This window comes from Fringilla coelebs (genome assembly GCF_963513975.1).
Source record: "Fringilla coelebs genome assembly, chromosome: 15".
In the NCBI taxonomy this organism is placed as follows: Eukaryota; Metazoa; Chordata; class Aves; order Passeriformes; family Fringillidae; genus Fringilla; species Fringilla coelebs.
This window is the reverse complement of record NC_140041.1, coordinates 2,976,904-3,002,999: the sequence shown is the minus strand read 5'-3', so window position 1 is coordinate 3,002,999 and position 26,096 is coordinate 2,976,904. Positions and strand designations below refer to the sequence as shown.

General features: G+C 54.9%; 3 protein-coding genes across 3 annotated transcripts; all 3 read left to right on the top strand.

Moving 5' to 3' along the window:
• Positions 1-286: 286 nt before the first annotated feature.
• On the top strand, positions 287-5,655 carry LOC311159462 (protocadherin gamma-B5-like; the record flags this gene model as incomplete). Its single annotated transcript, XM_084215560.1, has 5 exons — positions 287-332; positions 882-1,097; positions 1,157-3,708; positions 4,544-4,599; positions 5,274-5,655. 5 exons carry the CDS (start codon positions 287-289, stop codon positions 5,653-5,655), a joined length of 3,252 nt encoding a protein of 1,083 aa, XP_084071686.1.
• A 63-nt stretch (positions 5,656-5,718) lies between these two features.
• On the top strand, positions 5,719-9,173 carry LOC311159461 (protocadherin gamma-A12-like; the record flags this gene model as incomplete). The annotated part of the gene is made up of 2 exons (XM_084215559.1): positions 5,719-8,187; positions 9,078-9,173. 2 exons carry the CDS (start codon positions 5,719-5,721, stop codon positions 9,171-9,173), a joined length of 2,565 nt encoding a protein of 854 aa, XP_084071685.1.
• A 4,135-nt stretch (positions 9,174-13,308) lies between these two features.
• On the top strand, positions 13,309-25,751 carry LOC311159460 (uncharacterized protein; the record flags this gene model as incomplete). The annotated part of the gene is made up of 6 exons (XM_084215558.1): positions 13,309-13,386; positions 13,584-13,636; positions 14,376-17,196; positions 18,591-18,675; positions 19,146-21,661; positions 25,668-25,751. 6 exons carry the CDS (start codon positions 13,309-13,311, stop codon positions 25,749-25,751), a joined length of 5,637 nt encoding a protein of 1,878 aa, XP_084071684.1.
• Between the last annotated feature and the right edge of the window lie 345 nt (positions 25,752-26,096).

The following is a 26,096-nucleotide window of genomic DNA, read 5'->3' as shown; positions in this document are numbered from 1 at the left end:
GAGCAGGGTGTCCCCCATAAGGTGCCCCAGAACATGCTGGAGGCTGTTAAGTGGGTGAATAACTGGCTGAATGGCTGCATCCAAAGTGTCCTAGTCAATGGTTCATTGTCCAAGTGGAAACCAGTCCCTCAAGGGTCCATACTGGGAACAATAGCACTTAGTTATCTTCATAAACAATGTGATTTAGCAGACCCTTGGGAAATTTGAAGAGGACACAGGGCTGAATTAACAGGGAGGGCAGCTAAAGGAACCTTGATAGGTGGAGAAGTTGGCCCATACAAACATAATGAAATTCAACAAGGCCAAGCGGATGGTCCTGCACCTGGTTCAGGGTAAATTGTAATTTAAACAGAGAGTGGGGGACTGGGAAGAGCCTCACAATGAATAATCTGGGGGTGCTGGTGAGTGACAAATGGGACATGAGCTGACAATGTGCACTTGCTGCCCGGGAAGGGAGTCTCCTGATCTCTGAAACAAATAGTATGGCCAGCAGGATGTGGTGGATTGTTCTCCTCTACATTTCTTGGACCACAAAAATTGTCTAATAGCTGCGTGATCTCTGTTATTAAGAAGATCTGACAAATTTCACGTCCTACAACCTCAGAAAACTGGGTTTTGAAGAGAAAGCATTTCAGTTCTTTAATCCATAAAGTGCTTATAAGAAAGATTTAGGGACATTATAGCAGGGTCTGCAGAGACATTTATGTGTTGCCTGCAGGATGACACAGGGAGCAATGGATTAACACCGAAAGAGGGTTAGTTTTGATTAGACAAAATGCTTTCTAATGAGGGCAATGAGACACTGGAACATATACTCCAGAGGCATTTCCACTCTAGGGCACTCGGATTCCAGTCGGGGAGAGCCCCCGGGGCCGGTGCAGCCGCCGAGCCCCGCCCCCAGCCGGGCCCCCTTGAGCGCGGCCATCCGGCGGCTGCAGTGGCGCGGCGGCGCCTCCGGGTGTCGCTGTTGGCCGCCGCCGAGCGGCGCTGGAGCCGCCGCCGCCGCCGCCGCAGCGTCCTGCCCCCGCAGGCTGCTCGCTCGCCCGGCGCCGGCCACAGCGGCAGCGGCACCAACAGCAGCAGCAGCGGCGGCGGCGGCGAGAGGAAGCCCGAGCGGACTGTCTGCCTTTCAGCGGTGTCTGTTGTCGGCGGCGAGAGCGGCTGGAAGGGAGGCAGGGCAGCGGCAGTCGGCAGGAGCGCGGCGAGCGCAGCGGGCAGAGAATGGCGGTGAGGCGGCGGCAGAGGCGCGGGCCGGGCGGCGGGCGAGCGCTGCTGGGCGCGCTGCTGCTGCTGCTGCTGTGCGTGTGGTGCCGGGCGGCGGCCGAGCGGGTCCGCTACGCCATCCCCGAGGAGCTGGGCAGGGGCTCGCTCGTGGGGCCGCTGGCGCGGGACCTGGGGCTCAGCGCGGACGAGCTGCCGGCGCGCAAGCTGCAGGTGGCGTCTGCCGGCAAGAAGCAGCTGAAATACTTCAGGATGAATGAGGAGAACGGGAACCTGTACGTGAACGAGAGGCTGGACCGGGAGGAGATGTGCGGCGAGTCGGCGACCTGCTCCGTCAGCTTCGAGGCGCTGGTGCACAACCCTCTGAACATTTTCCACGTCCAGGTGGACATTCAGGACGTGAATGACAATGCGCCGCGTTTCCGGCGAGACAAATTTCAGTTGGAGATCAACGAATTTACTTCCCCCGGTGCCCGTTTTGCCGTGGGCATGGCTGACGACGCGGACGTGGGCAGTAATTCCCTGCAGGGCTACGAGCTGGAGGCCAACATGTATTTTGCGGTGGAGGTGAAGGAGAGCCAGGATGGCGCCATGTTCCCGGAGCTGGTGCTGCGCCACCCGCTGGACCGAGAGAATGAGCCGAGCCTCCAACTGACGCTGACGGCTCTGGATGGCGGAGACCCGCCCCGTACTGGCACCGCCCAGCTGTGGATCAACGTCACCGACGCCAATGACAACCCACCCGTGTTCGCGCAGGACCGCTACCGCGTCAGCCTGCGTGAGGACACGCCTCCGGGAATAATTGCGTTAAACGTCTCTGCCTCTGATGCCGATGCCGGCACTAACGCCCACATTACCTACGGCTTCGGGGAAACGCCGGCCAAGGTACTTCAGAAATTCTTTATAGAAGCCGAGACTGGTGCGGTCACGCTGAAAGAGACGCTGGATTTCGAGGAGACGCGAGGTTACGCGTTGTTGGTGGAGGCAAGGGACGGAGGCGGTCTGGTGTCCCACTGCAAGGTGGAAGTGGAGGTGCTGGACGTGAACGACAATCCACCAGAGATCACACTGCTGTCGCTCTCCAGCCCGGTTCCCGAGGATTCGCCGGCTGGCACGGTGGTGGCTCTCCTAAACGTGCGGGACCAGGACTCCGGCGAGAACGCTCAGGTGTCGTGCGAGCTGTCGGGAGAGGCGCCGCTGTCCATCGTGGCCTCCTCGGGCGGCTCGTACAAGATGGTGACATCGGGCGCGCTGGACCGCGAGCAGGCGTCGGAGCACCGCGTGACGGTGGTGGCCCGGGACCGGGGCAGGCCGGCGCTGTGGAGCAGCAGGGAGCTGGTGCTGGAGGTGTCGGACGTGAACGACAACGCGCCGGTGTTCGAGGAGGCGGCGTACAGCGCGTACGTGGCGGAGAACAACGCGCTGGGCGCGCTGGTGCTGCGCGTGCAGGCGCGGGACGCGGACGCGGGCGCCAACGGGCGCGTGAGCTACTGGCTGGCGGGCGGCAGCGCGGGCGCGGCGGGCGCGGCGCCGCTCGTGTCGGTGGAGGCGCGGAGCGGCGCGCTGTACGCGCAGCGCTCCTTGGACTACGAGCAGTGCCGCGAGTTCACGGTGGCCGTGCGGGCGCAGGACGGCGGCTCGCCGGCGCGCAGCTCCACGGCCACGGTGCGCGTCTTCGTGCTGGACCGCAACGACAACGCGCCCAGGGTGCTCTGGCCCGCCGCGGCGGCGGCTCCGGGAGAGGCTGCGGGAGGGGCGGCGCCGACGCCTTTCGAGGTGGTTCCGCGCTCGGCCGAGGCCGGCTACCTGGTGGCCAAGGTGGTGGCGGTGGACGCGGACGCGGGGCGCAACGCGTGGCTGTCGTACGAGCTGGTGCAGGCGTCGGAGCCGGCGCTGTTCCGCGTGGGGCTGTACAGCGGCGAGGTGCGCACGGCGCGCGCCGTGGGCGAGCGCGACGCGGCCAAGCAGCGCGTGGTGGCCGTGGTGAAGGACCACGGGCAGCCGGCGCTGTCGGCCACGGCCACGCTGCACGTGGTGCTGGCCGAGAGCTTGCAGGAGGCGCTGCCGGAGCTGAGCGAGCGGCCGGCGGGCGCCGAGGAGGCGGCGGCGGCCGAGCTGCAGTTCTACCTGGTGCTGGCGCTGGCGCTGCTCTCGGCGCTCTTGGTGCTGAGCGTGGCGCTGGCCGTGCTGGCGCGGCTGCGCCGGGCCGGGCCGCCCGCCGTGCTGCGCTGCCTGGGCGCGCAGCGCTTCTCGCTGGCCGGCGCCGCCTTCCCGGCCGACTTCTGCGAGGGCACCTTGCCCTACTCCTACAACCTGTGCGTGGCGCCGCCGGCCCGCGCCGTGCCCGAGGCCGCTTGGCCGCCGCCGCCGGTGCCGGTGCCCATCCTGTCGGCGGAGGAGCTTCTGGGCGGGGATTCCTGCGACAAGCCGAACCTGAGCAATACAGCAGTGACGGGGGAGTCCTCCGCCGAGCCGGACGCACTGCAGGTCTGTAATGTGTGAGCTTCTTCTGTTTTTACAAGTTCCCGAAACCTCGTCTTTTTTGCCCTGGTATTTTGTGCATGGTTTCAGTGGGTAGTCATCATCTGTACAATTACGTAGCAGCGGAATGTTTTTATTTTTCTTCGGGTATAGCTTCTGGTGACAGGCTTTGATTATAGCCTTCCTTTCTGCCAGTGGCATCGTTTCTCAGTGTTTCTCTTTGTTTCCCGCAGTCGTATTTATGTGAGTTGTACAGTCTCGTCTCTGTGACGGAGTGAATTAAGGAACGGGCTATCTCCCTGTTCATGGAGAGTAGGTTCTTCCTTGGTCATAGGTTCTTCCTTGGTCACAGGTTCAGCTTTAGGCGTGAGGTTTTGTCTTCAACATTCGAGCTCTAGAAATTCGAATGTGTGACTTATATTGAAAGCAGATTCGTGTTCTGTGGAAGGAGAATGGCTAGTTCTGCATGACGGAGTCGAGGGAAAAGAAAACGCACACTGACATCCGGTCTTGGAGATATTTCCTGACTGATTTGTTCAGAAAGGGAGTGCTTGGAACTCGTGTATAGCTTACCCAAATCCGTTCGTTAAAATTTGTTTTGTCCCGGATAGATACAGAGGGGAAACGAATGTGGAAAGTTCCTTGCACACTTTTTCTTCAGAGTGAAAGTAGAGATTGTCTCCCATTTTTGGGGGAATGCAGTAATGACACTAGATAGCTCCGTTTATGCGACCTGGCTGGCAGTTCTCTCTGTTTTGCTCTTCAAGACCTTTTTTAGTAAATTGGTGAGAGTGCTGAAAGATTTCTTTTTCATAGATTTTCATTTTTCTATCCTCTTTAGACAAAGATTGTGGGGGTTTTAGTAGGAGTCGGGTATATCGAGAATAGCAAATTTTTGTAATTCTGTTTACTTGGATAAACATCTAAATATAAAGGTAACCCATATCAGCGAGATTGGCTAGAGGAGGGTTTAGGCCCTTGCATCAAGCCTATTTGCACATTGATTAGTGGTCAGCACCATTTCCAGAGCTGTACTTTTGTTCTACCGTTCCATGATTATTTTGTTGAGCACATATCCAACCACCGTCTTTCAGATATACCTAGAAAAATAGGTTACTAAGGAACTAGGGTGCTTTACACATTGATTTTATGAAAAAAAGGAAACCTAGGATGTCTTGATTAAATACAAATCTGTGTAAACAGGCTAAGAAAACTATATGCGTATCTTAGGAAAGGATGTAAAATATTTCAAGTTCTGAAAGATTCCCTTGAGAGGTTCAGCTGCATCTTTATTTGTACTCATAATTGGATCCTGTAACAATTAATTCCCCGACTTCAAGAAGCATGTAATTGCTCTCATCCCGCTTCTGCTAATGAACCTGGTACCTCTGTTTCTTCGGGGTGCGGTATCTTCCCGATTACTCTCTGAGAGCCTGTTGTGGAAGGTGCTTTTAAACAAAAATGATAAGAGGACCAATAACTGCTGGGTAAAACACGAAAAAACACGAAAACTATGTTTTAATTTACGTATATTGACATTAGTAAGCGCTGAGTTTCCCGTGCGGTTAAAGAACCCCGCCCACGGAATGCCTCTGCCTTCCTCCCGATGGTGATACCGTGGAGGATGAAAGCAGAGATGGGCTGGAGAAATGCGGAGGCAGGAGATCGGCGCTGGACGAAAAGCGACATCTCCGTGGCGACTGTGCCCTGATATGGAGCAAGGCGGGGCGGGCAGCGCTCGGTGCCTGCAGTGCCGGGAGGAGGCTGCGGGCGCCGCTGTTGACCGAGAGGAGCGAGAGGAAGCTCGGAGCGCTGCAGCCCCGCCCGCTGCGGATCGGCTCGCTCGGTTGCTCGCTCCCTGTCAGAACCTGCGGTCCGCGATTCTCCCTGAAGTACAGGTCCATTCTGGAGCCAGTCGGAGGGACCGGCAGCTGCGCACGGTGGAGGAGCTGAGAGCATTGAGAGGCAGCGGGATTGGATCGGTGGTGCTGCGGTTCCGGCGGTTCCGCAGCGGAGATGTGCGCGGCGGGGAGGCGCTGGGGCCGGCGGCAGCGAGCTCTGCTCTGGGCCGTCCTGCTGGCGGCGTGGGAGGCGGCGTGGGGGCAGCTGCGCTACTCGGTGCCCGAGGAGATGCCCAAGGGCTCGTTCGTGGGCGACGTGGCCAAGGACTTGGGGCTGCAGCTGCCAGAGATCAGCGACCGCGGCGTCCGCATTATAGACAGAGGTCGGACGCAGTATTTCTCTCTGCACGGGAAGACGGGACATTTAGTGACGGCGGAGAGGATCGACAGAGAGCAGCTGTGCCGGCTGGTGGCGACATGCGTGCTGCGCTGTGAGCTGATAGTGGAAGGAGAAATGAAGGTATACGGAATACAGGTGGAAATTACAGACATAAATGACAACGCCCCGAGCTTCAAAGACATTGAACTGGAAGAGAAAATAGTCGAGACGGCAGCCCCGGGGTCGCGGTTTCCCCTGCCACATGCTCACGATCCGGATGCGGGCAGGAATTCCCTGCAGAGCTACGAGCTGAGCGGTGACGAGCACTTCTCGCTGGTCGTGCAGGCGGGCCCCGGCGGCGATCAGCGTCCCGAGCTGGTGCTGGCCAAGGCGCTGGACCGGGAGGAGGCGGCGTTTCACGAGCTGGTGCTGAGGGCGAGTGACGGCGGCGATCCGGCACGGACGGGCACAGCTCGGATCCGCGTGACGGTGCTGGACGCGAACGACAACGCGCCCGTGTTCAGCCAGGCGGAGTACACGGTGCGTGTGCCCGAGGACGTGCCCGTGGGCTCTGTCCTGGTCACTGTCACGGCCACGGACGCTGACGAGGGGCCGAATGGACACGTGAAATTCTCACTGAAGAAACAGACTGACATGGCATTGGGTTTTTTTAATCTGGATTCTGAGTCTGGAGCAATCACCCTTCTCCGAAGCCTAGACTTCGAGGAAGGTGATACCTACGAACTGGAGGTTCACTCCCGGGATGGCGGTGGCCTTTTCGACACTGCCAAAGTCACGATTACGGTGATAGATGTCAACGACAACGCGCCCGAACTCACAGTAACTTCTCAACTGAAAGCGATCTCCGAGGACTCTCCTCCGGGGACAGTGGTAGCCCTGCTGCACGCGGAAGACCGCGACGCGGGTGCGAATGGCGAGGTGCGCTGCTCACTCGACAAGGATGTCCCGTTCCGACTGGAGAATTCGCAGGGCAATTACTACAGCGTGGTGACAACCAGAGAGCTGGACCGGGAGCAGGTGTCGGAGTACAACGTGACGGTGCGGGCGGCCGACGGCGGGTCGCCGGCGCTGCAGAGCAGCGCGGTGCTGGCGCTGCGGGTGCTGGACGTGAACGACAACGCGCCGGTGTTCGCGCAGGAGCGGTACAGCGCGCGTGTGGCGGAGAACAACGCGGCGGGCGCGCTGGTGCTGACGGTGCGCGCCACGGACGCGGACTGGGGGCAGAACGCGCGCGTGCGCTACCGGCTGGCGGAGGGGCGGGTGCGGGGCGCGCCGCTGTCGTCGTACGTGTCGGTGCAGGCGGAGACGGGCGCGCTGTACGCGCTGCGCTCCTTGGACTACGAGCAGCTGCGCGAGCTGCAGCTGTGGGTGCGGGCGGAGGACGGCGGCGCGCCGGCGCTGAGCAGCAACGTGTCGGTGCGGCTGCTGATCGTGGACGAGAACGACAACGCGCCGCAGGTGCTGTACCCGCCGCCGGCCGCAGCGGCGGGCTCGGGCTCGGGCTCGGGCTCGGTCTGGGCGTGGTCGGGCGTGGAGCTGGCGCCGCGGCGCTCGGAGGCGGGCGCGCTGGTGGCCAAGGTGGTGGCGGTGGACGCGGACGCGGGGCAGAACGCGTGGCTGTCGTACGAGCTGGCCAAGGCCACGGAGCCGGGGCTGTTCCGCGTGGGGCTGCACAGCGGCGAGGTGCGCACGGCGCGCTCGCCGCTGGCCCGCGACGCGGCGCGCCACAGCCTGGTGGTGCTGGTGCGCGACCACGGGCGGCCGGCGCTGTCGGCCACGGCCACGCTGAGCGTGGTGCTGGCCGAGAGCGTGGCCGAGCTGCTGGCCGAGCTGGGCAGCGCGGCCGACGAGGCGGCGGCGCCGGCCGAGCCGGCCGCCGGCCTGACGCGCTGGCTCGTGCTGGCCGTGGCCGCCGTGTCGTGCCTCTTCGTGGCCTTCCTGCTGCTGCTGCTGGCGCTGCGCCTGCGCCGCTGGCATCGCCAGCAGCTGCTGCCGCCGGACAGCGGCGCCTTGCGCGGCGTGCCCGTCTCGCACTTCGTGGGCATCGACGGCGTGCGCGCCTTCCTGCAGTCCTACTCGCACGACGTGTCGCTCACGGTCGACTCGCGCAAGAGCCAGCTGCGCTTCTCGGCCGCCAGCTCCTGCGACACCCTCCCGGCCCGCCCGCCGCCCGACGAGCCCGCGCCGCTGCTCGGGGGCGAAGATCCTGCCGGCGCCCTCCCCGCGGATCAAGCTCCTCCCTCGGTGAGTTTTTCAGGCCGCATTCTGTCCGTGACCCTTCCTCCTGCTGCTTCCCTGTCCTTTTCCCCTCTGGTCTCTGTCCTGAGCAGGGACATATTCTGACAAATAAGGCAGAGCATCGGTGTGCGATGCGCTGATGCCTCTTGCTGCAGGGAGGTGGAGGAAGGCTCCTTGCTCTGCTTTTGGATTCGTTTCGGTGTTAGATGTAGTTGAGGTTGATGGTGGCTATAAGTTCGTGTGAATCTTTGGGGTTTCTTCAGGCACCAAGTAGCTTCTGTCCTGTGACGTGTAATGCCCATTATTCTTTCAGTATTAGCTGTTGTGAATAGATGGGTTGCATAAGTCCTAAGTTGTAGTTTTTGTTCTTTGCTGGTTCAGGTGTCTTCCCAAGCTTACATTTGCTTGACTGGGGTGAGAGTGTCTGTATTGTCATCTTGACAGATCTGAGTGCAACTTCGCTGCTGATGGTTTGTACCCTTCTCTGTCTTTATGTATAAATGGAAGCCAGTAGGAAATGTCTTTGCAGTTGTCTAAGCCTACAGGAGAATGGGCTGGGAACAGCTTCTCCCTCGATGATGTCTGTGTGACTGTTATGGAGATGAAGGATCCTCTTGAAAGCCACCCGCTGGTGCGTGCCTGAATGTGGAGGATGGATACAGGAAGAAGAAATGGCAGAGGTGCTTCTTTGGTTTGGTGTCTTTAAAGGCTGACCTCTGTCAGGTTGACCTGGGTGTGCCTTGGCTATGAAATACAGGTCATGGTAAGAGCCTTGGTGAGGGTGGGAGGGGAAGGATTCAAGGTGCAGAGGTAGACATAAGGAGAGGGTGATTGCCCCTATACAGACATTTACAGACCCAGGCTCTCCTGGAGCCCTGTTCCCCTTTGTCTTTTAGAAGTCTGAAGTTTTTTCACAGCAGAGCAGTGAGCAGAGAATAGCAGCTTCCTTTATCCAGAGATTTGAAGGTATCTGTGTGAAGTTGGTGGTGTGAAATGAACCGGTCTGGGAAACTGGGCCTTATATGTCATGTGTCTGTAAATTAGATGGGTTGAAGACCACCCTGGGGTTGTGCAGGATTGGAGATTTGAGTCCTGTAGTTCTGCGTGAAGATCTGTTGAAGGACAGAAGGGAATGCTTTTTCTCATTAAAGTTTTCATTACCCACCCATAGTATAGTTCAATGGGATGTCATCCTTCCCTAAATATTTGGCAAGAAGACATGTAATTCTGGCTGTATGAAATGCCCTGGAAGTTCTTTGTGTGTGTTTGCAGGTGGTCATAATTGTATAATATACCAGCTTACATATGGGCTCATGACATAAATCATGAAAGGTCATATGGGAGTTTTGGGAAGTGCAGTTGGTGCATTCACTGCTTAGTAAACCCCTGTAGTAATTACATACTCTTAGTTACAGGATCGAGAAGGTTGTGTCATGATCTCTTCCTTTCTGTAGCTGTTTGTTCCCTTCCTTGCTCTTTGATGATCTGAAGATGATTCTTTCTCTCTGCAAATGTGTGGAAAATCAGGTCTGTTGTGTTTGCCTGGCTGTTCTGTACATGGCTTTAATGTTTACAGCTGTAAAAAGACTTTCATAGACTTCTTTTAACATGTCTCTGTAATAAATACTCTGGGTTGTGCGTGCACACTATGTAAAGTCAAATATTACCTATAGTAAGGAGACATCTGAGCTTTTTTTTTATTATTATTTATTTGGTGGAGTCTCTCTGCCCAGTTTTGAAGATCTGTGGTAACCATGTGAGTTGTGCAGAATTTGAGGGGATTGTTGGGTGTGCACTGGGTGAGCTGGTACTGGTGGAAACACAGCATATGTTTTCTTGATTCCTAGGATTTAAACTTGGCTGTCTGGAAATAACTCTGAAGGAGAATTTTTTTTTACATTGTGTGGTTTGGAGGCAAATGGCCTAGTTTTGGGTTCAGCATTCTTTTGCTTTAGGAGTTATAAGTCAGCCAGCCTTTAGAGAGCTCATGTGTGATGTTTCCTTTGAGCTGATACTCTGATGACTGAGTCTTTATTAGATCTGCTAATAACTTATGGTCTTTAAAGCATTTTATATTTCTTCAAAACACTGGGAGGAAGAGAATAATCTTTGTTGTGATGCTTGAGATCGGAGAAGTTGTGTGTGCAGCTTTTATTTCAACAGAATTTCTCTGTAGATTTCATTTTCCTTTTGTGTGGTGTTTGGGATGGGGAAAGACCTTCATCTGTCCAGAGCCAGGGCCTGTGCAGGAGAGTGAAGTGGCTAAAAAGAAGGTGTAAAGCTACAGTTTATCCTGGATTTTAGACAAGCTGTGGTTGGGTTTTGTTTTCAGGGTCTAAGATACGACTGTATCTGGGGTGTATGGTGTGAGCTCCTGTGTGAGCACCCTGAACACTTCTTACAAACTGATTCCCTTTGTGCACCTCTGACAGCTGAGAGGATCTGAAATGTGGATCTATGGTTCATGGACTTCTGATGATTTCTCAATCTTTTTGTGTCGTATTTGTTTGTTTGTTTCTTGTGAAGGAGTAAAGCTGGACCTCATTGTGCCTGGCAATCCTGCAAACAAATAAAAGCTGGTGAAGCTCATGAGGAGAACAGGAGTTGTTTAGTCCCAAAAAAGAGGAGGCTCAGGGAGGACCTCATTGCTCTCTCTAACCACTTGAAATGAGATTGTAGTGAGGTGGGGGTTGGTCTCTTCTGCCATGTCTGAAGTGAAGGGCCAAGAGGAAATGGCCCTAATTTTTGCCAGGGGAGGTTCAGATCAGCTGTTTGAATATTCTTGTCTGAAAGAATGGTCAGGCACTGGAATAACTTAGGCCCAGAGAGGTGGAGTCACCATCTCTGAAAGTGTTTGAGAGGCTTCTGGATGTGATGCTTGGAGATATTGTTCAAGGGTGATTATGGTGGTGGTGGTCTGGACAAGATGACTTTGAAGGTCTCTTCCAACTTTGATGATTCTGTGATAATGTGAAACACCAAAAGATGTCTTGTAATTTTCAGGGTGGGAGAGCAGTTCTCATCCATACCATGGAGGTGGATATAGCTAAATTCAGGTTTCCCTCAAATGGGCCTGAATGAAATGCACTTTTCCCTGTGGCTGATATGTGATTAGAAGCTGGTTGTTGCTCATGATGCAAAAACAGTCTGTGAATGCAGAGATAGGAGACTGAGAAACTGAATTTAAATGCAGAAAATTGATGAGTCAGTGTGACTTTGGCCAGAAAATGATTTGAGTTCAGGCCTTGTACCAAGGTCCTTGCCATGGTCTATGCTGGTTTCTTTGATCCTGGTATCCCTATCCTGAAAGACAATGCCAGTCCTCCAGCAGTAAAGTATTTCCTGAAAGACTGTGCAGGTAGAGCCATGATGCTTGTGTAGAATGGCTTATAATTCCTGTATGAAAATTTCATCATTCATTTGTAACTCCCAGGAACACAGAGATGTATTGTGTCTTCATAGTTGCAATTAGACTTTCAGGTCTTTGGTTCCTGTAAGGTCTTGGTCTTTTTACCCATTGCTGGTCAGTGCTTCTTCTTTTGAAATGATGACTCTGGTTTGGCAGCACATACCTAATTCAACCACCAATTTCTGTGGGAGGAATGTGAAGGAAAAGGAAAAAGTGACTCTGTTGGAATTTCTTAGAAGGGTGACAGTGAAAAAGAGGCTCCAATATATTTGAGAGGCTTCATATATTTGAGAGGTCACACAATAGAATTGCTGAGAGCTGATGACTCTGTTTGGTAATGAACTTCACTTCAACACCGTCTAGTGTAAGACTTTAGGGCTGCACTTGTACCTGTCGGCCTCAGTGACTTCCAGGTGTTCACAGAGATCAGTTCCAAGTGAAGACCAAGAAGATTTACCAGTGAATTTCTCTAACTGGCCCTTGTCTTCTAAGGCTTCCTTGCCTTGCTTGTTTAATATATGTTTTGCTTTGTTTTGTTTTGTTTTTAATTCTTTGCCTTCTTTCTGTGAAAGCCTCCTTATAATTATCAGCCTTGCTTAATGCAGCAATGCATGCTGTGTTAGTGCCTCTTGTTCATGCTACAGCAGGTGTGAAAGGCAGGAAAGGTGCGGGCACCTTGAGTTCTGTTACTGTTGTGGGGAAGGGAGGTAAACATCACCTTAGCATTATCTCTGTGGAACACCGTGTGTGATAAAAGAGGGCAGGAGACTTCCTCTGAGCCATTAGTTAGATAAGCCATCTCTGTTGGATGACTGCTAATCTTTTAGTTTGGTTGTTAATCATTCATGTAGTTTAGAATCCTTTGGTTTCTTCTCAGAATGCTGGTGAGCAGCAAAATTTACCTTCCTTCCTGAGGTGATCATGGTGCTTTATTCCCTCATGATAAATTTTGCCAGTGATGTTAAGGGGCAGTAGCAAACCAACAGCTGTGCAGCATTGGAGGGAAGACAGGAGACCTCTGTATGTGAGAGCATAGAAGAAGTAATGGTAATTTCCCTTGCTGCAGTGTGCCACACATAACATGTGCTTGTGCCTGATGGAGTGCCATGAAACTGGAACTGCTGCTGCTCAGTAACTGTGGCCTACAAAACATTGTTGAACCCGGTCTGTATATTTCCATGTGTTTGTAACTCTTGTCTGTTCTCATGAGCTCAATCTCATGTGGAAGGGCTCCTCTGTCCCAGCTGCCCCAGTGCAGGTGCTGCTCCCACACACACCTGTGATGTTTACAGCTGTACAGAGGAAGGGTTTCAAAAGCACTCCTGGGGTGCTTACCCAGGAACATTTTGTCTGTGCTGTGAAATGCAGAAGGGCCTCTGCTGCAGTCACCTAAGCGCAGAGTGACCACCCAGCCCAGCCAGGATTCCCATGGACAGACCAGGGCCCCGTGGCAGAATGTGGACAGAGTGTTTCCCACCCAATCACCCAGACCATGCTGGGCACACACCCAAAGGCTGTCAAATGGCTGAGGAACAGGCTGGAGAGGCATGTCCAAAGAGTTATAGAGAGTGGCTCCATGTCCAGGTGGAAATCAGAGTTTGTGCTGTCTACACTGGGGTCAAAGCTATTCAGTACCTTCACAGACCATGGCATCAGGCACACCCTCAGTGAATTCACAGCTGACACTGAGCTGGGTTCATTAGTGACACGTCAGGGTGATGTTTATGGATAAGCTGGAGGAGGAGAGCTGTGCAAACCTCACAAAGTTCAAGAAGGCCAAGTGCAAGGTGCTGCAGGTGGGTCAGGGCAATTCCCAGTTTAAAAAGAGAGCTGGCCTTGCAGAGAAGTGCTTTGGGTCACTGCTGAGTGTGGAATGGGACATGAGCTGGTGATGTCCACTTGCTGCCCAGCTTGCATCTAGGGCTGCATAACAAGTAGGATGACCAGCAAGAGGAACGTGGTGATCTCCCTCTACATGTCTTTGACTGCATAGATTGTCAAAGAAATGCAGCACTTCTACCATGTAGAAGCTGTGGCAACACTCAGGTCCTTAAGCCTGAAAAAATAAAGCTTTGAGTAGAATTTATTGTGTCTTTTCAATTTCTAAAGAATACTTACAAGAAAGATTGAAAGACATTTTTAGGTGGTAGATAAGACAAAATGTTTTATGATGAGGATGGTGAGGGTCTGGAATGCGTTGGCCACAAATATTCTGGATGTGCCACCATTGGAAGGCTTCAAGGACAGGTTGGATGGGCTTTTCAGTAACCTGGTGTAGTGAAGGATGCCCCTGCCTGTGACTGATGAGTGGATTAAATTATTTTAAAGGATCCAGTCAATCCAGAGAATTCTTTGGGTCTATAAAAGACTCATGGTGGCTTTGCATTTCTGTCATCAGGTACTCAAATAGGGAGTTGCAAAAGAAGCAACTTCTCTGAAGCAGATACAAGAGAGAATTGTTATGCTTAGCATAAAGATAAAAACATTGTTTTAGACTCAACTATCCCTCAACTTAATACGACCCAAGACAGGAAAGCAAAACTGAAGATACATGACAGGGTACTTCCAGATTTCCCTGGCTATAGACATTTATAAAATTTCCTGTTTCCTTAGCTGTGCCTTGCTATTATTAAGACAATCGGAGTTCCTTTGCTTATTGCTTTGCCATAAAACTTTGCTTCTCTATATCTGTTGCGACTGAAAAAGACGACATAAAAGCATTAAACAGCGTATCTAAGATTTAGACGTATTTAAAGTCGCGTTCCGGGCCTGACCCCGCCCCCAGCCGGGCCCCCTTGAGCGCGGCCATCCGGCGGCTGCAGTGGCGCGGCGGCGCCTCCGGGTGTCGCTGTTGGCCGCCGCCGAGCGGCGCTGGAGCCGCCGCCGCCGCCGCCGCCGCCGCCGCCGCAGCGTCCTGCCCCCGCAGGCTGCTCGCTCGCCCGGCGCCGGCCACAGCGGCAGCGGCACCGCCAGCAGCAGCGGCGGCGGCGGCGGCGAGAGGGGGTGAGAGGCGCTCGCCGACCTCGGTGTCTTCCCGCGGAGTCTGTTGTCGGCGGCGAGAGCGGCTGGAAGGGAGGCAGGGCAGCGGCAGTCGGCAGGAGCGCGGCGAGCGCAGCGGGCAGAGAATGGCGGTGAGGCGGCGGCAGAGGCGCGGGCCGGGCGGCGGGCGAGCGCTGCTGGCCGCGCTGCTGCTGCTGCTGCTGTGCGTGTGGTGCCGGGCGGCGGCCGAGCGGGTCCGCTACGCCATCCCCGAGGAGCTGGGCAGGGGCTCGCTCGTGGGGCCGCTGGCGCGGGACCTGGGGCTCAGCGCGGACGAGCTGCCGGCGCGCAAGCTGCGGCTGAGCGAGGAGAAGCAATACTTCGCGGTGAATGAGGAGAACGGGAACTTGTACGTGAACGAGAGGCTGGACCGGGAGGAGATGTGTGGCGAATCGGCGACCTGCGCCGTCAGCTTTGAGGCGCTGGTGCACAACCCGCTGAACATTTTCCATGTCGAGGTGTCCATCGAGGACGTGAATGATAACTCCCCGGTCTTCAGCAAGGCTTTTCTGGACGTCGAGATTGGTGAATTAATCCCTCCCGGTGCTCGTTTTCCCCTGGAGATGGCGCGAGATGCAGACACAGGAAGCAATTCACTGCTGTCTTACCAGCTCACCGCCAATCCGTCGTTCTCTCTGTCCATGCAGGAAAAGCCGGGTGGAAGCCCGCTGCCAGAATTAGTACTGGAGAAAGCATTGGACCGGGAGAAGCAGAGTTCCTTTGAGTTGGTGCTGACGGCGGTAGACGGTGGAGACCCAACGAGATCCGGGACTGTCCAGGTTCGGGTCAACGTGACGGATGCAAATGACAACCCACCCGTGTTCAGCAAAAACCTCTACGAGGCGCAAGTGGCAGAGGATTTGCCGATGGATTCGGTAGTGCTTCGGGTACGGGCCACGGATGCTGACGCAGGCTCTAACGGGCGAGTGTCCTACTCCTTTAGCAGCGTCCCGGAGGCCGTCAAGGCGTTGTTTACTATTGACAGCGAGGGCGGGGAAGTTAGGACAACGAATGCACTGGATTTCGAGGAGAAGAATAAATATATCTTCGGCGTGGAAGCGAGAGACGGAGGCGGGCTCACCAGTCACTGCGAAGTGCAGATCGATATAACGGACGTGAATGACAACGCACCTGAGATCGCCATTCTGTCACTGTCGAGCCCCGTGCCCGAGGACGCACCGGTCGGGACGGTGGTGGCCCTGCTAAAAGTGCGAGACAGAGACTCCGGCGAGAACGGTCAGGTATCGTGCGAGCTGTCGGGAGAGGCGCCGCTGTCCATCGTGGCGTCGCCGGGCGGCTCGTACAAGGTGGTGACATCGGGCGCGCTGGACCGCGAGCAGGCGTCCGAGCACCGCGTGACGGTGGTGGCCCGGGACCGGGGCAGGCCGGCGCTGTGGAGCAGCAGGGAACTGGTGCTGGAGGTGTCGGACGTGAACGACAACGCGCCGGTGTTCGAGGAGGCGGCGTACAGCGCGTACGTGGCGGAGAACAACGCGTTGGGCGCGCTGGTGCTGCGCGTGCAGGCGCGGGACGCGGACGCGGGCGCCAACGGGCGCGTGAGCTACTGGCTGGCGGGCGGCAGCGCGGGCGCGGCGGGCGCGGCGCCGCTCGTGTCGGTGGAGGCGCGGAGCGGCGCGCTGTACGCGCAGCGCTCCTTGGACTACGAGCAGTGCCGCGAGTTCACGGTGGCCGTGCGGGCGCAGGACGGCGGCTCGCCGGCGCGCAGCTCCACGGCCACGGTGCGCGTCTTCGTGCTGGACCGCAACGACAACGCGCCCAGGGTGCTCTGGCCCGCCGCGGCGGCGGCGGCGGCTCCGGGAGAGGCTGCGGGAGGGGCGGCGCCGACGCCTTTCGAGGTGGTTCCGCGCTCGGCCGAGGCCGGCTACCTGGTGGCCAAGGTGGTGGCGGTGGACGCGGACGCGGGGCGCAACGCGTGGCTGTCGTACGAGCTGGTGCAGGCGTCGGAGCCGGCGCTGTTCCGCGTGGGGCTGCACAGCGGCGAGGTGCGCACGGCGCGCGCCGTGGGCGAGCGCGACGCGGCCAAGCAGCGCGTGGTGGCCGTGGTGAAGGACCACGGGCAGCCGGCGCTGTCGGCCACGGCCACGCTGCACGTGGTGCTGGCCGAGAGCTTGCAGGAGGCGCTGCCGGAGCTGAGCGAGCGGCCGGCGGGCGCCGAGGAGGCGGCGGCGGCCGAGCTGCAGTTCTACCTGGTGCTGGCGCTGGCGCTGCTCTCGGCGCTCTTGGTGCTGAGCGTGGCGCTGGCCGTGCTGGCGCGGCTGCGCCGGGCCGGGCCGCCCGCCGTGCTGCGCTGCCTGGGCGCGCAGCGCTTCTCGCTGGCCGGCGCCGCCTTCCCGGCCGACTTCTGCGAGGGCACCTTGCCCTACTCCTACAACCTGTGCGTGGCGCCGCCGGCCCGCGCCGTGCCCGAGGCCGCTTGGCCGCCGCCGCCGGTGCCGGTGCCCATCCTGTCGGCGGAGGAGCTTCTGGGCGGGGATTCCTGCGACAAGCCGGGCCCGAGCAGTGACCTCGTTGTGCGAGAGCCGCCCGCCAATCCCGACGCACCGCAGGTCTGTAAAGCGTGAGGGTCTTCCTTTTCTAAAAGTTCCCGAAATCTCATCTTTGTTTCCCGCGTGTTCTCTTCGTGCTGTCAGGGGGGATTCGTCATCTGTATCCCCACGTAGGGGCGGATTTTTTTCCTTTTTTTTTCCCTAAAAGGTTCAGGTATTAGGCTCTGACTTAAGCTCTCCTTTCGGCTTGTAGCAGCGTTTCTCCAAATTTCTCCTTTGTTTCCCGGAGTCGTGTTTATGTGAGTTGCACAGTCCTGTCTCTGTGACGGACTGAATTTAAGGAACGGGCTATCCCCTGTTCATGGAGATCAGGAAGCCCTTGATTCTTCCTCGGTAACAGGTTCAGCTTCAGGTGCGAGCTTTTGTCTTCAGCATTCGAGCTCTATAAATTCCAATGTGTAAGCAACATTGAAAGTAGATTCGTGTTCTGTGGAGGGAGAATGGCTGATTCTGCATGACCAAGTCAAGGGAAAAAAAGAGAGCACTGGCATCTGGTGTTGGAGATATTTCCTTCCTGACTGATTTGTTAAGAAAGGGTGTGCTTGAAACTCGTGCATAGCTTTACCCAAACCCGTTCACTAAAATTTGTTTTTTCCCTCTTACATTTCTAAAGGAAACGAATGTGGAAAGTCCCTTTCAGTCTTTTTTTCTGAGTGAAAGAAGAGATTGTCGCCCGTTTCAGGGGGAATGCAGTAGTGAGGTAGGATGAGTTTGTTTATGCGTCCAGGCTGGCAGTTCTGTTTTGCTCTTCAAGACCTTTACTTCGTACACTGGTGAGAGTGCTGAAAGATTTCTGTATCAGGGATTTCTTTTTTTTCTACCCTCTTCTCACAACGATATTGGGGATCTTAGCAGATCTCAAATATATCGAGAGGAGAAAATTTTTGTAATTCTATTTACTAGGATAAACATCTGAAATATGAAGGAATTCCATATTAAAGAGATTGGCCAGAGAAAGGTTTAGGCACTTGAATCAAGCCATTTGCACATTGATTAGTGGCCAGCAGATTTTCGAGATTTGTACTTTTGTTCTACGGTTCCATGGTTGTTTTCTTGAACAAATATCTTATAAATGTCATTAAGAAATACTTAGCTGAATAGTTTACTAACCAATTACGGTGCTCTACACAGTGATTTTAGGGAAAAAAAAGGAAACCTAGAAAGTCTTGATTAAATACAAATCTGTATAAACTAAGGAAACACTAAGCATATCCACTAGGAAAGGATGTAAAATATTTCAAGTCCTGAAAGATTCCCTTGAGAGGTTCAGCTGCATCTTTATTTGTACCCATAACTGAATCGTGTAACAATTAGCTCCCTGACTTCAAGAAGCATGCAATTGCTCTCGTCCCGTTTGTATCAATGAACCTGATATCTTTGTTTCTTCGGGATAGTCTCTCTTCCCGATTTGTCTCTGCAAGCCTGTTGTTGAAGATGCTTTGGAACAAAAAGAGAATAAGATTAACAATCAGCTGCTGGGTAACATACGAAATAGGTGTTTTAATTTACGTATATTGACATTAGTAAGTGCTGAGTTTCCCGTGCGGTAAAGAACCAAGCCCAGGGAATGCCTCTGCCTTCCTCCCGATGGTGATACCCTGGAGGATGAAAGCAGAGATGGGCTGGAGAAATGCGGAGGCAGGAGATCGGAGCTGGACGGAAAGTGACATCTCCGTGGCGACTGTGCCCTGAATGGAGCAAGGCAGGGCGGGCAGCGCTCGGTGCCTGCAGTGCCGGGAGGAGGCTGCGGGCGCCGCTGTTGACCGAGAGGAGCGAGAGGAAGCTCGGAGCGCTGCAGCCCCGCCCGCTGCGGATCGGCTCGATCGGTTGCTCGCTCTCTGTCCGAACCTGCGGTCCCCAATCGTCTCTGCAGTGCTGGTCCGTTCTGGAGGAAAGCGGAGGCACCGGCAGCTGCGCACGGTGCCGAAGCTGAGAGCAGTGAGTGTCAGCGGGATTGGATCGGCGGTGCTGCGGTTCCGGCGGTTCCGCAGCGGAGATGTGCGCGGCGGGGAGGCGCTGGGGCCGGCGGCAGCGAGCTCTGCTCTGGGCCGTCCTGCTGGCGGCGTGGGAGGCGGCGTGGGGGCAGCTGCGCTACTCGGTGCCCGAGGAGATGCCCAAGGGCTCGTTCGTGGGCGACGTGGCCAAGGACCTGGGGCTGCCTCTGCCGGAGATACGAGATCGCGCCATTCATATCTTGGACAAAGGTCGGACGCAGTATTTCGCTGTGCACGGGAAGACGGGACATTTAGTGACAGCAGAGAGGATCGACAGAGAGCAGCTGTGCGAGAGAGTGCAGCGATGCGTGCTGCGCTGTGAACTTATAGTGGAGGGACAGATGCAGGTTTATGGGATACAAGTGGAAATCACGGACATTAACGACAACTCCCCCAGCTTTCGTGAGGCTGAGACAGAGCTGAGAATGAGCGAAATGACAGCTCCAGGGTCGCGATTTCCCCTGGCCGAGGCTCATGACCCGGATGCGGACCAGAATTCCTTGCAGAGCTACGAGCTGAGCGGTGACGAGCACTTCTCGCTGGCCGTGCAGGCGGGCCCCGGCGGCGATCAGCGTCCCGAGCTGGTGCTGGCCAAGGCGCTGGACCGGGAGGAGGCGGCGTTTCACGAGCTGGTGCTGAGGGCGAGTGACGGCGGCGATCCGGCACGGACGGGCACGGCTCGGATCCGCGTGACCGTGGTGGACGCGAACGACAACGCGCCCGTGTTCAGCCAGGCGGAGTACACGGTGCGTGTGCCCGAGGACGTGCCCGTGGGCTCAACCCTCATCACCATTACTGCCAGCGATGCCGACGAGGGGTTGAACGGACATGTGAAATACACGTTTAAAAAAATCACAGAGAAAGCCTCACAGATTTTACAGCTGGATGCCGACAGGGGAGCAATCACGCTGTTGCGTAGCCTGGACTTCGAGGAAGGCGATTCCTACGAACTAGAGGTGCAGGCACAAGACGGTGGCGCTCTTTCCGACACTGCCAAAGTAGCAGTTACCGTAACAGATGTGAATGACAACGCCCCCGAACTCACAGTGTCATCGGCGCTGAGCGAGATCTCCGAGGGTGCCCCGTCCGGAACTGTGGTAGCCCTTCTGAACGTGCAGGACCGGGACTCGGGAACCAACGGCGAGGTGAGCTGCTCGCTAGACGGAGGCTCCCCGTTCCGACTGGAGAAATCCTTTGAAGACTACTACCGTGTGGTGACAGCGAGAGAGCTGGACCGGGAGCAGGTGTCGGAGTACAACGTGACGGTGCGGGCGGCCGACGGCGGGTCGCCGGCGCTGCAGAGCAGCGCGGTGCTGGCGCTGCGGGTGCTGGACGTGAACGACAACGCGCCGGTGTTCGCGCAGGAGCGGTACAGCGCGCGTGTGGCGGAGAACAACGCGGCGGGCGCGCTGGTGCTGACGGTGCGCGCCACGGACGCGGACTGGGGGCAGAACGCGCGCGTGCGCTACCGGCTGGCGGAGGGGCGGGTGCGGGGCGCGCCGCTGTCGTCGTACGTGTCGGTGCAGGCGGAGACGGGCGCGCTGTACGCGCTGCGCTCCTTGGACTACGAGCAGCTGCGCGAGCTGCAGCTGTGGGTGCTGGCGGAGGACGGCGGCGCGCCGGCGCTGAGCAGCAACGTGTCGGTGCGGCTGCTGATCGTGGACGAGAACGACAACGCGCCGCAGGTGCTGTACCCGCCGCCGGCCGCAGCGGCGGGCTCAGGCTCGGGCTCGGGCTCGGTCTGGGCGTGGTCGGGCGTGGAGCTGGCGCCGCGGCGCTCGGAGGCGGGCGCGCTGGTGGCCAAGGTGGTGGCGGTGGACGCGGACGCGGGGCAGAACGCGTGGCTGTCGTACGAGCTGGCCAAGGCCACGGAGCCGGGGCTGTTCCGCGTGGGGCTGCACAGCGGCGAGGTGCGCACGGCGCGCTCGCCGCTGGCCCGCGACGCGGCGCGCCACAGCCTGGTGGTGCTGGTGCGCGACCACGGGCGGCCGGCGCTGTCGGCCACGGCCACGCTGAGCGTGGTGCTGGCCGAGAGCGTGGCCGAGCTGCTGGCCGAGCTGGGCAGCGCGGCCGACGAGGCGGCGGCGCCGGCCGAGCCGGCCGCCGGCCTGACGCGCTGGCTCGTGCTGGCCGTGGCCGCCGTGTCGTGCCTCTTCGTGGCCTTCCTGCTGCTGCTGCTGGCGCTGCGCCTGCGCCGCTGGCACCGCCAGCAGCTGCTGCCGCCGGACAGCGGCGCCTTGCGCGGCGTGCCCGTCTCGCACTTCGTGGGCATCGACGGCGTGCGCGCCTTCCTGCAGTCCTACTCGCACGACGTGTCGCTCACGGCCGACTCGCGTAAGAGCCAGCTGCGCTTCTCGGCCGCCAGCTCCTGCGACACCCTCCCGGCCCGCCCGCCGCCCGACGAGCCCGCGCCGCTGCTCGGGGTGGAGGACACTGCCGGCGCCCTCCCCTCGGACCCCGCCCCTTCCTCGGTGAGTTTCATTGTCGAGCTTTTCTCAGCGACTCTTTCTCCTCATGATGCCCTGCCCTTTACCCGCCTTGTTCTCTGGCTTTCATAGGAGATTTTCTCTAAAAGCTTGGTAAAGTTTCCTTCGATGAAATTCTGAAGGCTGTTGCCCGTTGCTGTCTCTATGTGAACATGGGGTTAGTCCTCAGCCTTCCAGTGAGTGAAGAAAGAAGGAGGGAGAATGCGGCTGCTGTTGGCAGGCTGTTGGTTATATCGGAGGTTTGGGCATTGATCAGGTTCCAGGTGTTGTTCCCCTATATCAGCTGTGCTGTGTAGAATCTGTGTTCCTGATAGCATTATCTCTACTGAAGGGAGGGGTCCCATTCTTGAGTAAAACAAGTTTTTAGTAGGTTTGTGAGTCTTCCCAAGAGCACATGTGCTTGAATAGGTAGAATGTGCCTTGAACAAAATGCTGATGGCTTTGCGTGGAACCTCTCTGCACGTTGTTCTCAGCCTTCATCATTCTCCATGATACATAGTGGAAGTCAGCAGGAAAAGTGTCTGCATCATCCATGCTTTGGTCTTTTTTGCCAAGAGAGGGTTGGACCAGGCAACAAGTGGTCCTTGTTGATGTCTGTCTGTTGTGAAGGATCCTCTTGATGTTGTGTCTCTTTAAAAAGCCTGTGGGTGGCTGCATGTGGAGGAGGAAATGCAGGAGGAAATGGCAGAACTGCTTTGGTTTGTTCTTGTTTTATCAAGGAAGAGCTTTGTGAGATGTAGGTGGATGAGCCTTGGCACGAATATATTTAGCATGGCATGAGTACTGCGTGGATGGGAAGGAAGGAGAGATTCAAGGTGCAGTGGGAGATACAAGGTGGGCATAACTCCCCGTGAGCAGATATTCACTGAGTCAGTGTCTCTTGGAAGACTGCTTGGCTTTTCTTTGAGACCTTTTGAGTCTCTTCATAGAACTTAAGTGAATAGCAAAAGTAGCTTCCATAGCACAGAGATGTCCAGATAGCTGTGTGAAATTAGTGCTGGGAAGAGAAATGGCCTGGGGAACTGGGCCTCCACTGTCGCATGCTTTTAAGATAGATGGGTGAAAGGACACCATGGATGGTGTGAAGGGCTGGAAATGTGAGTGCTGTGAGCTGTGTGTGAATGTCTGCTGAAAGACTCAAGGGAATATGTTCCTCCATTCCCTGTCCAGTTCCTATCTCTGGGATGAAGCAATGTGGGTTTTTTCTTCCCAAAGTAATTGTCTAGAACATCGGTATTCCAGATAAATGGAGAACCTTGGGAGGTTCTTGCTAAGTATTTTCAGGTCATCGTAATTGTGTCACTTCAAAGCTTAATTTTGGACTTATGAGAGATAGCGTGTGGGAATTGCAAGCTGTGTATTCAGTGCCTCTAAACAATGTCATCAATCATCTACCATCAGTTATATAATGCAGAAGTGTGTTGTGAGCTCTTCAATTCTGCAGGTGGTAATTTTCTGTCTCATTCTTCTGATCATCTGAAAATGGTTCTTACAGGTCTAGAGGTGAAAAGACAGAGATATTTCCATAGACACATTTCTCTAAAAAGTCTCTGTAATCAATGGATTTTCCTGTCCCATGGGTAGGATGTGAAGTGAAGTATTATCCATGGCAAGGAGATACTGTCTGAGCAACTTTCTTCTTGGTGAAGGCTCTCTAAAAGCTGAAGATCTGTGCTAACCATGGGAGCTGTGAAGGGTTAGGAGGGAGTGTTGGGGGTGTGCTGTGTGAGGAGGTCCTGGTGGAGACATGGCATGTGTTTTGTTGATCCCCAGGGCTATTGCTGGCCTTCTGAAAATGAGTCTTATGATTTTCAATTGTGTGGTTTGGACTGAAATGGCCTAGTTTGAGTTCCATATTCCATTGCAACAAGAGTGGTAGTCACACATGCTTTGAGGAGTCCATGTACTGAAGAATGGTGATACTTGGATGTGTGGGTCTTTGGCAGAGCTGGTAATAATTCATGGCCTATATAACATTTTCCCATTTTTTGGAAGATTTGAGTGGAGCAGAATAGACTTAGTTGTGATGCTTGGGCTCTGAGAAGCTGTGCACACAACTTTTCTTCTAATGATGTCTGTATGCAAATTTGCTTTTATATTATGTGAGGCCAGAGAGAAGGAGTCTGTGTATGCAGGGCCAGGGCTGGTCCCGGAGTTCACTGTGATACAGTTCAGAATGAATGAATGAATGGTGTCCAGTTCTACTCGTTCTGGTATTTAGATGAGGCCCCCAGCTGTGGTTCCAAGCTTTTTCTTTCTCTTGCTATCCAAGGAAATGACAGCCTGGGGCCTGTGTAGTGACTCCTGTGTGAGGCCCTTCTGTGCATTGGTTCCAGTCCCATTTCCTGGGTTGTGTATATACTGCAGTTGAGCCAATCTGAAATGTGAGGCCATGACTGACACTCACCTGGTGTTTTCCCATTCATGGCTGGTTTGGTTTAAGTTTTCTTGGACAATAGGTTTGCTTTGTTTGGGTTGTTTGTTGGTTTGCTTGTATTTTTATCAAGGAGTAACATTGATCCTCATTGTGTCTGACAATCTTGCAAATTCCAAAACTACCTAGTAGGGAGAGTTTCACTCATGCATCCTTTGAAGCTGTACATGCAATCATATTATCCCAGAAAAAAAAATCACAGAATGGTTTGTGTTGTAAAGGACCTTACAGATCCTCTTGTTCCAACTCCTCTGCCATCCCTGTGGGGCAGGGACATCTTCCACCACAGCAGGTGGCTCAGAGCCCCAGCCAGCCTGACCTTGAATATTTCATTCAAGAAATACAACTTCATGAATGGATGTTTCCGCAAGGTGTTCTTTTCTCTGTGGCAAACATGGAATCAAAATTGTGGTTTGTGTTGATGGTGAAAGTAAAGGCTGTGAATGCAGAGTGAGGAGGGTGAGAGCTCAGTTCTGTGCAAGGCAAATGTGGGACTCAGTGTGGGTTTGTCAGAGAAATGGTTTGATTTCATGCTTGGTGCCAAAGGCAGTGCCATTGCTGTTCTGATCCTGGTGTGTCTGTCATGAAAGACAATGCCAGTCCTCCAACAGTAACATTTTGCACAGTGACTGTTCATGTAGAACCATAATTGTCTGGAAGTTGTAATTAGTCCTGTGTGAAACCTCCATTTTCCACCTGTATCTCTGTGCTACGTTGTGATATGGAGTTTCTTCAGAGTTGTAATTCCACTTTCATTCGGGCCTTTGTTTCCAGGAAGGTTGCAGCTCATTTTCACATTTCTGGTCAGTACTTTTAAATATGAAACAGTGACTGTTGTTTTTCAGCACATGCTCACGTCAGTCCCTTAAGACTGAGCAGTGTGTGGGGACTATAAAACAGAAGTGATAAGAGAATCTGTTGTAATTTGTCAGAAGATTTACCTTGAGAAAGACACTGAGATGAGAAGCTGTTTAAAATGATGGTTTCATAACTGTTCAAGGTGAGTAGGCCATGCAGTAGAAAATACAGCTAAGGGGAGGACTAATTCTTCAAATGAACTTGCAGATTGATACGTCAGTGACTTTCAGGTGTTCTCGTGGATGGATTTTAAGGCCTGCAACGAAGGCCTAGAGCACTTGATAGTGAGCATCTCTGACTCCTTGTTGTCTTCGAATGCTTTCTTGCCTGAACTAAATCCATGTTTTTGAGATTTCTGCAGGTTTTTGCTTTGTGTTGTTTTTCCTTGATTTACTCAGTATGTTGGTATACTTGCAATAATCCACATTCGTTCTTTTTTGAGTAATGGATGGTGTGCTGATGTGCCTTGCTCTTGTTGCAGTGGGAGTAGAAGGCAGGAGATATGAGAGTGACTTTGTGTTCTGTTTTTGTTGGGAGAAATAGATGTAAATTTGACTTTAGTAGACATTGCATCTTCATAGAACAGAGCATGTTATAAGGATGGGGAGGAGATTCCCCCAAGCCAATGTTTGATGAGCCATTCTCCTTTGGATGACTGCTGCTCTTTTAGTATGATTGTTTGTCATTTGTGTGCTCTAGAATCCTTCAGTTCCTCATGATAATGGTGGTGAGCAGACAATTGTACCTCCCTTCTGGGTGTGTCTGCAGTGCATTATCATCTGATGTGAGATTTGAGCACTGAGGAGATGGCCACAAGCAGAACCTCACAGTGGCCTGGTGTGGAAGAAAAAGCAGAGAGGGGAGCTCAGTGTGTGAGGCTGGAGAAGAACTCGGTCACTGCCTTGCTTGTCACATGTCACAGATGACACCAGGCTGTGCCTGCTGGAGTCCAGGGTGATTTGAGTCACTACTGTAGAGCAAGGCAGACCTAGAAAATGTTCTTGCATCTGTCCATTTCCATGTGTTTCTGACTCTTGCATTGCTTGTAGTCATGAGCTCAGCCTCAGGGTGTCTGATCTCATGTGGAAGGTCTCCTCTGTCCCAGCTGCCCGAGTGCAGGCACAGTTC